Source organism: Neolamprologus brichardi, chromosome 11, assembly GCF_056152115.1.
Source record: "Neolamprologus brichardi isolate AB-2024 chromosome 11, ASM5615211v1, whole genome shotgun sequence".
NCBI classification, from domain to species: Eukaryota; Metazoa; Chordata; class Actinopteri; order Cichliformes; family Cichlidae; genus Neolamprologus; species Neolamprologus brichardi.
The window spans coordinates 18,715,039-18,730,233 of record NC_142114.1 but is presented as its reverse complement, the minus strand read 5'-3'; the positions used below and the strand labels follow the sequence as shown (position 1 = coordinate 18,730,233).

The 15,195-nt window shown below is 42.2% G+C and overlaps 1 protein-coding gene across 1 annotated transcript; it reads right to left on the bottom strand.

Moving 5' to 3' along the window:
* Positions 1-77: 77 nt before the first annotated feature.
* vars1 (valyl-tRNA synthetase 1) lies at positions 78-15,084 on the bottom strand. Its single transcript, XM_006802822.3, has 29 exons — positions 14,949-15,084; positions 14,075-14,433; positions 13,847-13,990; positions 13,554-13,755; positions 13,352-13,467; positions 12,682-12,757; positions 11,323-11,423; positions 11,102-11,229; positions 10,848-11,012; positions 10,678-10,759; positions 10,467-10,586; positions 7,773-7,881; positions 7,500-7,679; positions 7,200-7,324; positions 6,965-7,068; positions 6,712-6,870; positions 6,097-6,187; positions 5,862-5,967; positions 5,635-5,705; positions 5,302-5,427; positions 5,111-5,215; positions 4,528-4,675; positions 4,023-4,150; positions 3,587-3,742; positions 3,271-3,495; positions 3,026-3,137; positions 839-1,014; positions 341-490; positions 78-259 (listed from the first exon to the last, which is right to left on the bottom strand). The coding sequence occupies exons 1-29, from the start codon at positions 15,082-15,084 to the stop codon at positions 191-193; spliced, it is 3,969 nt and encodes a 1,322-aa protein (XP_006802885.3). The 3' UTR covers positions 78-190.
* Between the last annotated feature and the right edge of the window lie 111 nt (positions 15,085-15,195).

Below are 15,195 nucleotides of genomic sequence, written 5' to 3'. Positions count from 1 at the left end.
GATACGACTGCTCAACACTTTACAGATTTACAAGCGAGTTAGATTAATAGATTGCTTCACATCCCTGAAGACCGCTGTCTGGAACAAGAGTTTTATTGAGTATTGTCCATTATTCACATTTGGGAAAAAAAGAAAAGAAAATTAATGTGACATGAAAAAAAAGCAGATTTTACATAAAGCTAAATAGGAATTAAATCATTTTCCTGAAGTTGTCCATGGCTTCTTTCACCTTCTCAAGCTCAATCTGGCTCTGTCGTAGCTGTGGAGAGAGAGGAAGTTTCTTATTTACAAGGAATTCTTACATCCTGAGAATCCTGGCGAGTCAATTTCCTTTTCCCACCTTCTCAGCATCCTGCTCCTGCACCTTCACCGGCACCTTCTCCTTGTAGTCATTCTTCCCCATCTTCTCTCTCAGTTTCTCCATCTGTTTCTCCAAATCACCTTTCTTCGTCATCAGCTTAGCCACTTCCTTCTCCACGTCAATGAGACCCTGTGGGGGGGAAAAAAGAAGTGAAAATGGGAATCGCAGCTAAAACTTGTGATCCTGTTATTTTTGCTCTGTAATGGAGAAACTAAAAAAAACAAAACAAAACACTGAACTGCCATTCAGGTGGAGCAAATTTAAAAATGGCATCCCTGATAGTATAAATACATATCTATCAGGCTATTCACAGGGGAATTCACCTAATTTAAACTTGAAAAAAAGAAAACCTACATGTAAAACACTAGTCCATTCATAGTACAAGGGGTCTAAAATACACACTTAGAAACACACACCTGATATAACAGACAGATGGAAGGATACAAACAGAACAGGGCAGATTATACTGGCCCTCACCTTGAGCATAAGGTTGACAGTACATCTGTCAGAAGCGATAGCCACAGCACAGCCTTCTGGGACAGGCTGGTTGGCTGTCAGAGGGATGACGGCCTGAGAATAAGACAAGGTCTGGATCTGCAGACTGTATTTCTGCACCAGGGACACGGTTGCAGAGTCTATGCACTGGAGGTAGCCTAAGAGAGGAAAATACAGATGGTAAAGGTTTCGAGCATCAGAACAGTGTATTCCTGATGAGCTATAACTCTGATTCAGTGCATACACATCCTCTACATACTGGTGTGCAGTATAATTCATTTTAATGAAGCATATTTTATAATAACAACATATGGTATGTAAATGCTTTAACATATTTTCCAATATCTGTATACCAAAGTTGAACTATAAAGTAGGAGAGGTTGGAAAATATGTAAAGTAGCTGAAAACTGCTTGTTAGACTCTAATCCTTCCTTTTAATAGTAAGTTTACTTCTTTAGAGAATCAGAAACTTTTCTTGGAGACTTCTAAAGTCTTCGTGTGTTTCATGCCAAACTCTTGCTATAGTCCACTCGATCTGTCACTACAGTTGCTCCCCTCTTTAGATCTTTAAATCATTGCTTGTCATAAAACGCAGCATTACTGCCATCAGATTCAAAACTATAATGGAATAAAAATAGACCGCTCAAAAAAATAAAATAAGGGAACACTCGATCATCCCAGTATAACATAATATCCCTAAAATTTAAGTGGCATCAATCTGTCCAGTCAGAAATTATAAGCCATACAGAATCATGTTCACCTGCTTTGGTGCAAATGAAAGTTGCTGGAGAAGCAACAACAAGACAACCTCTGGAAATGAAATGGTTTTCACAGGTGACGGCCACAGACCATTGCTCTCGCTCTATCCCTCCTGATTTTACTTGCTGCTGGTTGCATGAGTCACTGTCTACATCCCACTCAGGTTACTCAGTGAGTCCAGCTCCAGGATGGCCACATCCATACAAGAAGATTTGCGGTGTCTCTCAGACAGACACCAGGGGACATGAGGAGAGCTGGGCAACTTGGCAGCAGGATCGGTATCTGGTCCATTGTGCAGCAGAGACAGAATGACCTCCAGCAGGTTATTCAAGCGCATGTTTCTAACCAAACAGTCAGAATCAGACTCTACGAGGGTGACAAGTGGGATCTGTGCTCACAGCCAAGCACCATGCAGCTCAACTGGCATTCTCCTAGGAAAACCAGAACTGGCAGGCTTGCCACTGGCATCCCATTCTCTTCACAGATGATGTTGCAGGCAGAATAACATTTGCCACAGCATCTCCAGACTATTTCATGCTTGTCACGTGCTCAGTATGAACCTGCTTTCATCTGTGGAGAGAACAGGGCGCCAGTAGTGGACCTGCCAGTTCTGGTGCTCTCTGGCAAACTCCAATCAAGCTGCACGGAGCTGATCTGTGAGCACAAATCAGATTGCCAGATCAGGTGAATGTCGCCAGGTCCTCACATATTTTGTTTCTAACAGTTTGATCTGAAACGAGGATGTAAGTAGCCTGCTGGAGGTCATTCTGTAAGGGCTCTGGCAGTGCTCCTTGTCCCACAGAGAAGAACAGATAGCATAAGAGCCAGCTCTGCTAGTATCCCCAGGTATCACCTCCACACTGTTGAGACTGTGGTGGGGAAAGACAGCTAATCTTGTGATAACACGTATGAATGTACCGCCCTGGATGAACAGGACTCAACGGGCTTCAGATACCGACTCGAGCTACCAGCAGTGACAAGGATACAAACAAAAAGCCGAACTACAGGAAACTCAACCAGGAGGGCAAAGTTTTCTGTGGTCACCACCCCTACTCCCAACTTTCTCTGTCTTTGTTGCCTCTCCAGTCCACCTGTTGTCACTTTCATCTGCACCAAACCATTGTGAAGTGAATTCTAAATGGTTTGTGCTTCCTAACTGGACAGATTAATATCCCAGAAGCTTAACTGGGACTGTAAGGTCAAGTGTTCCCTTAATCTTTCTGAGCAGTGTGCAAAAAGATTTCCATGTGAAGCTGGCAGGCTTGTGTGAACATGCTGAATTGAGCTAATTTCCAACTGTAAGTACAGCATTGAACAGACATGCTGGTTAATTTCCACATGAAAATAGATGAAATATGAACTAAAAATTATTTTTAGCATCACTTTTAGAATTTATTTTGTGTGTCTTACAGTCAGCTCTGGTCTTGGTTAGATTGTAGTCAGCCCTGAGCGATCGGATTGTCTTGACAATGGTCATTATGAACTCCATGTCGCGGTCCACCTCCTCACTGTTCCAGCAGAACTACAACAAATCACAGGGAAAAAAATGTAATTGCAAAAAACCACAAAACAGCACTCTCCACAAAAAAACTTTTTAAGGCTATTTGAGCATCAGTTAGATTCAGCACAAGCTGCCCCCCCCCTCTTTTTCTCACCTCTTCGGTGGTGGGATATGATGTGACGCAGATGCTGGGAGGATCGCTCTGAGGTTTTCTTCGTGGTAACCTCTGATAGAGCTCCTCAGTGACGAAGGGCATCAAGGGAGACAGCAGGCGTAGACCAACCTCTAGACAGGTGTAAAGGGTCTGTCTGCACACCAGGGCTTGTCTCTGGCTCGTGCTGTCTTCCTCTGCTTTACTGAATACTGGTTTCACACTTTCCTGGAAAACAAGAAGAGAGAAAGGAAAAGATAAGGAGGAAGTGAAACTTTCATGAGACTCTGGGCTGCTCAGTCGCCTACAAGATCCTTACCAGGTAGATGTCACAGAGCTCGTACAGCCAGAAGTTGTAGATGGCGGTGGTGATGGTCGGGAAGTCGTAGGCCTTGAAGCCGGCGTCACAGAGTGTAACAGCGGCGCTCAGCCTGGACAGAATCCACCTGTCAGATACGCTCTCCTCTCCAGATAACTGAGAGGATCGACAGAAGTGTAAAAAAGAAAAAGAAAAAGAGAGATCTTTAGATTCAGGCAACACAACCCCGTACCAGGTATGTCCCAAATGTCAATGTGTGCAAATCTACGAATACAAATCATGGCAAACTAAGCCCCCAAACAAACACTGTTTTGTTTTTTGTTTTTTAAACAGAGATTGGTCAAAATGTGTTACGCATGTAACTCGAGGAATATCAATAAGCATGGAACAGTCTTTGCTTATGTTCTGTATCCTTCATCTGTTCCCTTGGTCTCACCTGGACTTTCTCTGAGGGTACAAAGTTGTCTCCTAGAGTCTTCATGGCAAACTTCACAGCATTCCACAGTTTGTTGCAGAAGTGACGGTAGCCCAGGATGCGGTTGACATCCAGGTTGATATCCCTACCTGCGAGATTCAGAAATGAAGATTTCAGTAAATACCAAAGAACGACTCCAGTGGAAATCAAGCTGTATACTTGTTATACTTGTTAAAATGTGGTTTTCTATCTGCTCGAAGAATTATCATGAGTGAAAATGGCATTAGTGGCCATAGCTGTGGGTACTATAGCATTGGTCTGATGAAAGAAAAGGTGCAGATCTACACCAAAGTCATTTTCAGGCATAAAGGGATTCATTTACCTGAAACACTCATGAATGTCTACTTCTGATTGACAGAGATGGTTTGTAATTAATGTATATTAGTGAATTTCAAACACTGGTCATTACAAGGAATCTAGGAAGAAAAAAAAAAGAGGACAAACAAGGAAGACGTAAAAAGTTCACCTTGGCTGGTGTAAGCACACAGAGCAAACCGGAGAGCATCTGTGCCACACTCTGGGATGCCATTTGGGTAGTCTGACTTCTGGCCCTGCTGCGCTCTCTCCACCTCCACAGGATCCAAGTTGCTGTCCATCAGCTGGGCATGAAGACCCTAGAGGATGGAGAGTAAGAGGACGAGAGATGTTTTCAACAATTTTCTCTTTTCATCTTCAGAATATGAGACCTCCTTCGACTGCCTGATGTTTAAACTGGCCAGGGAGGAAAGGACCTTCAGAGGGAAAACATTCAGGGTTAAGCTTAGTTTACAAGTCCTTCAGTGCCCTCTAGAGGACAGGTCCGTTTCATCTGACTGAACAATTTCCCCGCAGCTGGTGAAGAGATTGATGGACTCAATAAAAGCTTGTTGGAAGCAGAAAGAGGTGCTTAATAAAGCTTATATAAGAGTAAGGGCCTCAAGGGACCCATAAGAGCATGGTGACTATGTAAAAGACAACCCAAACAGATGGGAGAGAAGAGTATGTATATTTATGTTTGCCTAAGTGTTTGTGTGTATCTGAGCGTGGATTAAAGGCTGATTAGGCTTTACCTCCAGGGAGATCCCTGTAATGACGTCTAGAGGGTCGATAACGTTGCCCAGAGACTTGCTCATCTTCCTTCCGTGAGCATCACGTACCACTGCATGCAGATAAACCTGACAAATGAAACGAAAACATCAGTGAGTCATGTAGTACAAATATCACATCCTGCTGTGTCAGTGTCGTGGGTGATTGGTCTCACCTCTTTGAAGGGCAGCTTGCCTGTCAGTTTGAGACCCATCATCACCATGCGGGCAACCCAGAAGAACAGGATGTCATGGCCCGTCTCCAACAAGGTGCCGGGGTAAAACACCTGCAGGTCCTCATTCTAGAACCAACGACAACAAACACAATGGGAAAAACACCGAATGACTAATATTTTAGGTTTTTTTCTTTTATACTATGAAACCAGATATCAGGTATTAACATTTCCATGTTTCTCTTTTCTATTCTGCTTAAGGTATTCTTTCAGTCTACTGAAACAATGTGCCCTCTGTGTCAGCAGAAAGAAAGTCATTTAACCTCAGTGTTTTACCTCATTAGGCCAGCCGAAGATAGAAAAGGGGAAAATGCCAGACGAGAACCAAGTGTCCAGAACGTCCTCATCTGAAACACAGGAGCAAAAGTTATCTAATCTGCATGAATATGGCGTAGAATTAATTAAATTAGGCGAATGTGTGTGTTGGCGCATTATGAAGTTATTAGATAAACTTTACAATAATTGTACTACGGAAAAGAAAATTAAAAACAGCTAAATCTCACCCTGTCTGAGGGTAATTTTGTCGGCAGACACATTAAAGCGTTTCGCCGCCTTCTCCCTGGCCTCTTCCTCTGATCTCCCACTCACCCAGTAATGACCGTCCATGTCCTGCAGGCAAAAGAACAGAAGAAGAAATAAATCAGGGAAACAGACAATGACATGCACGATACGGATGCAGCTTTTATCTGTCATCTGAAGTCCTCTAGACCTTGACAACAGAAAGAGAAGTCATCTTACCTCTCCTGGTTTCACAGACGGATCGTTGACAGTGATGAAGTAAGCGGGAATACGGTGACCCCACCACAGCTGCCGAGAGATACACCAATCCCTGAAAAAGAAGACAGAGAGACGGATGTGAAAATGAACTCTGTGCACACTTTCTGATAATCATCTCCTTTCTAGTCCTGAACCAATTTGTTCACTAATAGGTGAGGCGATGGCAGAAAATTAACTGGCATCAATTTTAATAATTGATAATGTAATATATTCTTTTTTTAATTAAACTTTCTCCGGTTCTGGCTCATCACTTTCTATTAACTGATTTCCTTTTTTCCTGTGTGATGAGAAATCAAATATCTTCGGGCTTAAACAAGCTTGTTTCTGAGAAAATTTCATCTGTTTTAAATAACATATTAATCAAATAGCCAAGGAAATATTCTGCCAATTAACTGATAACAAAAAGACTTCCAATTGTAGCCCAACTGCAGTAAAGTTAATATTTCCTACACTGAAATTGACACCTTTTCTCAAGATTTCTGTTTAAATGCCTAAAACCGCAGAAACCGAAAGTGTCAAAATGCTTAAACGAAAAGCTTAAAACTAAAAAATAAACAATCAGGAAGCAGTATTTACTTAATGTTGTCCAGCCAGTTGAACCATGTTTTGAGATGGTGGTCAGGGATGATTTTGAGCCTGCCTTCTCTGACAGCATCAGCAGCCTCCTTGCCCATATCTCTGCAGTCTACATACCACTGGGGCTTCAGCAGCGGCTCCACAATGTCCTTGGAACGGCTGATAGGGAACACGCACAATGGGGATTAAAGGAATACAGATAAAGGAAGCTCCAACAAAAACAACCCATGTCCAGCTTGTGCACAAATTTTACCTGCAAACTGGGACAACCATAGGGTTGTCTTTGATCTCTTTAAACTGGCCTCTGTCTTTGAGAGCCTGAAGCACTGCTTTCCTGGCCTCAAAACGCTTCATGCCCTGGGGAGGGAAGGACGAGTTAAAAATAAAGAATTCTGAAAAATAAGATAGCCTCATGAAGCAAACTATGAGAAAGCATGACTTTAGTGTCACACACTGCAGGGGAGAAGGACGATAATGAGACACTATACCAAGAAGGGAGGAGGCACGTTAATGAGCAGGCCATTTTCATCCAAGATGTTGATGAAGGCCAGATTGTGTCTCTCTCCAACCTCGTAGTCATTATGGTCATGAGCCGGGGTGATTTTGACAGCGCCTGAACAGAAAATGGTGCAGAGAGACAGGCCAAGCAGAGAACAAGGGAAAAAAGAAAAAAAAAGAACAATTGTAATGAGGCAAGTGGCTGGGCTTAACGACTTGTTATGATTACTTATTCTCGGCACACTGTAGACCTGCAGCTATGACATCTTTTTTCTGTACCCCAGGCCTACCTGTTCCAAAGCTCATGTCCACAAAGTCATCAAAGACTATGGGCATCTTGCGGTCACAGAAAGGATGAAGAACCATTTTTCCTTTCAGATGCTGATATCTGGCGTCGGCAGGGTGAACAGCTACTGCGGTGTCTCCAAGCATAGTCTCAATACGAGTCGTGGCCACGATCACCTCCTCATCTGAAGGACAGAGAAAAAACAAGGAGACCTGTATCGTAACAGCAGCACAAAGTGTCTTTGTTAACATTTTTTGCTTTCCATAAATTTACATACCAGATCCATCCACCTTGTAGGCAAAAGACACCAAGACCCCAAACTCAATTTTCTCCTTGTAACCAGGCACAGGCAAAAGAGTCCTGCCAGCGAGCTCCTTTTTATCCACCTGAAAGCCAAAAAATACATTTAATCAAGAGGGGACACAATGCCTGGCACTGCCAAAATGGCTCTGTTACCATTACAGCCTAATAACAGGGTTATCAGTGGAGCCTTTTTCAGGGTATTTATTCTGTTCATGCAGTCACACATTTATACAAAAAAGCCTAACAAAATAAGCAAGAGCCCTTAAATGCAAAAGTGTTTCATTTTGTATTCACACGAGCAGGAACTTGCATGAATTACCACATTACACAAAGTAAAGATACAATATCTCATCACAGTAAGTAGTACAAAGAATCCAAAAGTCTTTTTTCAATACTTCAGACATAATTCTGTAGATAATCTAAAGGTTTGTGCTGATATCCAGTCCTAGTAATCAGTGGGTGACATTACCTAATGTAACATTGCTTCATCAGTCTGTTAAAAGAACGCAACTCTATCATCGAGATGTGATTCAGTTTTATGCTAATGTTCCTCACGGCTTCATTAAGACATTCTCACATCATTATGAGAACGAGCTGCAGTGCTCACGCCACATTTACCATATTTGGAAAGCACATCTAATGCCATGAAATGCACGAGCTCAGGGATATCATACCATAACACTTGTACTGTATTATGATGGTTAATTTGATCATTAAGAGACGCCACATCCAATATCTGGCTATGGAATAAACATCCATACACTCAGACTAATATTAAACTGTAGTTTAGAAATGGAGCAACAGTAACAAACTTCATCTCCTGTTAATACTGTTCATTAACTTTACTAATCAGGACTTCAGATGGGTGAACTTTTATCTCTTTTCCCCATGAAGACAACATTTGACAACCTTCCTAGTACCCTTAACAATTAGTCTGACACCTCATATATCAATAAAGATGTAGTTTGGCAACCAAGTAGCTGCATAGGTGGAGACCATCCTCACTATCTTCTGATGCAGAGCCAGTCATTTTGTTCTATAAGCAGGCGTGAAATATCACAGAACCTGCTCAGCTCAGGAAAGAGCTTCAAGGGTTAAAAGGTAGTAGACTTTCAAGGGCTAAAGAGCCAATAAATGTGAAATTATAGAGTGAAATGAGTGAGGTCAGGTCTGTGTACAACTCCTGCATGTAAAGGCATGCTGATGGTGTCTTTGGGCTCTATGTGATGTATCTGGACCAGTGCTGCTGGTCCTTAACATATATCATATAGTTTCACAAAAGAGCAGCTTTGAAGTTTCCTCTTTGTCACAGCCGCAGATCGCCGGACTCACTCTTATGTGTGGTTACTAATTTGTTCTGACAAGTCAGTGCAGACCCCTGTTACTATTCACCAGCCTGTTTTCCTCCGTTTCATCCACAACAGAGTAATTCACGACAGCCATTTCAAAAACTGGGCAGTCTGCTTTGTGCCTCCTCCTTGTTTGTTAGCTTTTAGGGTTGCGTGTTGCCTGGTGTGAAAGATTAACTGCACCTAGAAGGGCTTTCATGTTCCTGACTGTTATTTTTTTTGTTCTGTAACCTTTTTTTGTCTGAGTCCAAGTTGAAAAACCTCCAGGAGAGCATCTTCCTTGCAGTCCTATTTTATTTTTTTTGCAAAACAGTAAAACCTTTAACCCATACTCGATAACTTTGTTAATTCTCACTAAACCTCTTTCCGCCTGGTTAGTTAATATTGATCCCCCTATTAAGTTGGGGTGGTATCATTTGTTTGGCCTAAGTTTGATTTGAGCAGAGTGTACCAGATTTGGTAGATTTTTTTCCTCAGAGTAACTGTTCATGGGGGAGTTCAATATAATAACAATATAATCATGTTTCAATGAGCTTAGCAAATCCACAAGATGCATGTGAGACAGCTCCATTTATATTCTTTATATACTTGTCTGTGAATGTCCATCCTAGTATGAGTACCACTGCGGCTAGAGGTGGGACACGCCAGACACCCCCCAATGCAACATCACAATACTTAACTCACAATAGGATATTAGTGTGACTTCCAACATTTATCGATATGTTGAATGTTAAAGTAATATTTATTGTAATTTATGACCCTTTTTTCAACTGTAAATTGCAGCCAGTCCAAGTCAGACTGCAACTGTTTACACAAAGCTCGCCTCCTATCAGACCACCTGTGCAATTAGCTTGCGATCAAATATGGTTGTGCAACACCCTCAACCTCTTGGCAACCATTTAGTCATCACAAGTTGAAATCTGCCAGAATGTGAAATAATTCAATTTAACCTCCAGGTAGCCACCAATTTATTTGTAGATGTGTCACATTTTTATTTGTGTGACTGAGCTTTTAGCTTGTCTTGAATTAGGAGGTAATTTTGTCAGTTTACGGATGGTTTTCTTTGGTTCAGCCGATTTAATCTACGTTTTCTCGGCTAACATTACCTCAGGGTGTGGTGCACCCTGAGCACCGCTGTTCATATCATTCCAAAAGTATTTTAAATATTTCATTAAACATCAATATTTGTTGTCCCTGTATTGATCTAATGTTGCTGTGGAAAATATCTCAGTGTATCAATATTCCTCCCACTTGCAGTTGTCTTGGGGTGAAAAAAGGTCCCGAAAATGAGACACACTGCTTAACGCAGAGTGACTTGCCTCTATGTCAGAGATGGCAGAGTTTAGTGTACAGGACCAGTTGACCAGCCTCTTGCTCCTGTAGATCACTCCCTCATCGTGCATGCGGATAAAGGCCTCTTGGACGGCATAGGAAAGTTTCTAGAGGAGCCCAGGTAAACAGAAAAATTTTATTTTTTAACTATTATTGAACACAAAATGTCCCACACTTCAAAGATTTTAGAAACCTTACAGAATCCATAGTGAAGCAAGCTCTGTCCCAGTCCAGGGAAGAGCCCAGTTTCTTCAGCTGATGGTAGATTCGGTCTCCCTTCCTACAAGGGATAAAAAGAAATATTGTGGTGTTTTTTCCTATTTAAGAATGTTTAAACTGTCACTTTTCCTGCTACTTTTTTTACTCACTCATTCTTCCATTTCCAGACTTCCCGGATAAAGTTTTCCCTGCCCAAGTCATGACGGCTCATGCCCTTCTCCCTCATCAGCTTTTTCTCCACCACCACCTGGGTCGCAATGCCAGCGTGGTCACAGCCCGGGTTCCACAGGGTGGTCTCACCTCGCATCCTGTGCCTGCACAGACCGGATGGGAGATTAGCTCAAACATATTAGCAGAGAGAAATTTCATCAGTTAACAAAAGAATTATAGTTTATTAAATTACCATCTGGTCAGACAGTCTTGGATGGCGTTGGTGAGGGCGTGACCCAGGTGAAGTGATCCTGTCACATTAGGTGGAGGGATGCACATCATGAAGATGCCCTTAGCATTTTCCTCACTGATACTCTTCCTCTACAGAATATAGTGACAGACAGGTTATTTGAAGCTAAAATTATCAATTAAAAATCTAATTCAGGACCATTTTTATAATATCTGAGGACTTACCCCATACTCAGGCTTGAAGAAGCCCTGCTTCTCCCACCACGGATACCAGGCAGCCTCCACATACTGAGGACTGTAGGAGTCAGGAAGTGGACTAACAACATCTGGCAGCAAAGGTGAGGAAAAGGTTGAGTAAAGCATCTGGAGCTCACTCAAGTGAAATGCTGAAAAAACTACTAATATCACAGCCTGAAGCGAAGGTGCACTTTTTTAAAATACGTCATCACTCAGTGGAATAATAAACCTCTAATGAATAAAAAAAGCTGCAAAACCCAGAAGGACTAAACGTGAAGGTCAACAAAGCACAATAATACACACATAATATACGATGAGAAGTGTGAAGACACTTGGATGTTAAGCTTTCTAGCATACATACGAATATCAAATCCTGAAGCCTAGAATCTGTTCCCCTAAATCTAAAGAATACTGTGGTTGTCTATCCTATGTGTCTTTTATTTTACACAGCACCTACTTGGTGAAATGTCCACATTTATCTAAAAACTAAAAACTGTGGAGTGACCACAAGCCTGAGCTACAAAGCAGGATTTGGTGCTTACTGAGGCAACTTTAGGGTTAAACCTGGATTTTCTGGGTAATGACAGTGGTTAACTTGTGATGGGATGGCGCATCACCATGGTAACGTCTGCTGCAGATCCATCTTGTTATAAAGGAAGTTAAGTTCAAGAGAGGGGGTCAATTGGTACAAAACTACCACCCACTGATCAATCAATTCTCCGGAAAATAGTGGTACCATTAACGTGGACCTCGTGCCCAGACAGCAGGAAGGACTATTTTATCCAGTTTTACTTCCTGCCTTTATTGACAGATATTACAGTCTTGCTGCCAACAGACCTGTCAGTGTTGTTTCCCCTTTCCTGCCCTACTCTCCTACTTTGCTCGTCAATTCCCTCTTTATCAGGTCCAGTCATTAATGACTGTTCTGCCTCTAACTAAAGGACCTTGTTCTACCAGACCAAGCAGCTCTACAGCATCTTCAGATCTCCACTTCCTTCTTTCTTTTTCTTGTAAGATGGAAGTACTGGTAGACTGTCTTTTTGCAGTTTTATTTGTTGGTTTACTTTTTTACCTCATTAGTTTAGGGAGAGAAGCTCTTGGTCCTACAGCCCACTGACCCTAATTTGTTCCACTTTTTTGCTTTCTTTTGCCAGGCCATTTCCTCTGTTTTATTTTCTGTTTAAATTAAACAGCTTGAAACTTAGGTGTGGCATCCGCTTTACAGGTTGTGGTCACTGAGATAGGGTAACTTCAAAGTGCAAGCTCAAGGGAAGCTTCCCTGGAACACTAAGTTACATGCAATGTGCTTACAGTACACAAATCAACTCAAGCATAGTGAACACTCACCTTTTTTTTCTCCAGCAGGGGTGGTCATGTTATATGTAATCACTCCCAATTCCTTCTTCTCAGGCTTGGTCTTTTTCTGAGGAAAAAAAAAAAGCAGAAGAAAAAAAAGATGAGAGACATTGAAATAGTAATGTCTTCAGTGACTGTGTCACTATCAACTACAATTCAGATGGCTAGCTCAGGGTCACCCTTTCGAATTTTCATTTTCAAATTTTTGTGTTCTGTACATTTGTTTTTCTTACAGGTGAGGCGGTTAGCGATAAATTGTACTTTGTCCTTTTATGATGTCTTCCCATATCACCCTCCTCCCCCTTTTCCCCCATATCCTGCCTTAGACATTGTCATACTGTACACCACATACAATGTAATAACTGAAATGGCATGAACAGAAATGAAGAAATAAACAGATAAGCTCTGAACAAGAGCAGTCTATGGAGAATTTATACAGCTGATCACAGTGCATTGAGATCATAATTTTGACAGAACACAGCAGGACTAAAAATAAAAAAACAAGAAAGTGCTTGTATGAATTGAATATGTTATATAAATCACTTTCACTTTCAAGTAGAGTAGAAAAGCACTACATAAGAACAGATGATTTACCATGGATATTTGCGATTTTCAAAACTTCACAAATGAATTTCTCTTTGTACATGTTGGGTATTTATACCTCAGATGGCGGCTGTGTCTTTTTCTTTGCTTCCATTTCTTTCTTCTGTTGGAATTTTTCAAGCTTTTCTCTCTTCTTTGCTTCTTTCTTCAGCTGGGCCTCCGTCTTCGGTGGGCCTGAGAGAGGAAACATCACAATGGCATGAAATACTGTACATTACATTCTGCTAATACTTATCAAGTGATTCGTTGAAGTTCCTAACCGTTTGCTGGAGCGCCGGGAGAGTCAGCAGCAGGACTGCCATTAACAGCATTTGTAGCAGCATTTGTTTTTGGTGTGACTGGGACCATCTTTTCACAAAGAACGATCTCCCCCAGTACCTTCAGGAACTGTGGCTGATTAATGCAGGTCGTGAACCATCTGGTAACATTCGTTACAGCCTTCCTGTCTGATGGCTCCAATGCCTGAGTATTTATAAAAGCATAATAAAGCTTATCTGTTCAGAAGCTATGCAGAAAAACCTGTTAGACAGAAAGTGTGGCGCAGCACACATACATATTTGAAGGGGAGTAAAACAGCTGTAGCTACAGCCATATCAGCCAGGGTAATGCTCTCTCCCACCAGGTAGGTTCTTGGTGCCAAAGCCTGATCGAGAACCTTAAGAACACGCATCAGCTCTGCACGGGAACTCTGCTGGAGCTGAGAATGCACAAAGAGTAGGAGAATACATTTTTACATGAACAAATCAGACATACGTTCAGGTCCAAGGAAGCTTTTAAATACCTTCTTATCCACTCCTGTCACCCCCATCAGAGGGAAGACCACAGCACACGACACTGGGGTGAGCTCATTGTCTGCAAAGCTGAGCCACTGCCACACCTGGCTTTGCTGCTTGGCATCCAGACCAGCCCTCTTTCCCTGAAAGGCTAAGTACCATGACACAGCAGTGGCCCCGCTCACTAGAGACTCACCATCCCCAGCAGCGGCCAGCACCAGGGCTGGTCTGGAGCGGGCGTTCAGAGATGCAGGAGGGTCCTCTGTGATGATCTGCGGCCGGGAGGACGGTCCATATTCTGCAGCTAAGAGAGCCAGAAGGCTCCTGAAGTCATCAGGGTGAGGAGACACGTAGAGAGTGGTCATCTCTGGTAAAGACACATTCAGGTTGCATGAAGTAAGAGAGAAACATTCATTTTGTTGCTGTAATTGAGCATTTCCTTATCAGACTGGATGGGTGTGTTTGCTGGCAGAAACACTGTTATGCCAAACTTCATGCCACTCAAAGGGCATGTCCAGAAGGTGTGTCAAGTTTTTTTTTAAAGCAAACTGTTTTAAACATATTTAATAAAATCAGCTTTAAGCATGTCACAGTGGGTATCAGATTCGCTTTAAAAAGGATAGATATGCTAGCCCGTTAGCTCTTTGTTTCACTTTCTGCAGCTCTGAGCCGTGGCACCTGTCAAACTGATGAAAACTCATGCAAGCAAGCTAGTTAGCTTAAGCCAACGAGTCAAACTGAAAGAAGTTTTTCTTCAGCAGCTCCACCGTGAACTTTAATAAACCTTTATTCAAGCTGCCACAACTTTAAATTCACCAGAAAGTAAGCGTCTAAGAGACCTGCGGCTTGCTATTAAAATGTTTTAAAGAGAGTCATGCGTACCTTTGAATGAAACAGACAGAGAAGTCAGCTCAGTTAGCACACACACACAGTCACATGAATGCCCGTCTGATGCAATGAAACTGCAACGACGAGTTCCGGGTTTCAGCCGTCGCTTCCGGCACAAAACGGAAGTCATGTTATCTACAACCCATTGACGAGAACAGATCAGCAACAACTACCACTGAAGGTATTTTAATCAGCGATCGGTTATTAGATTAGATTAGATTAGATTAGCAACGCCACTGTG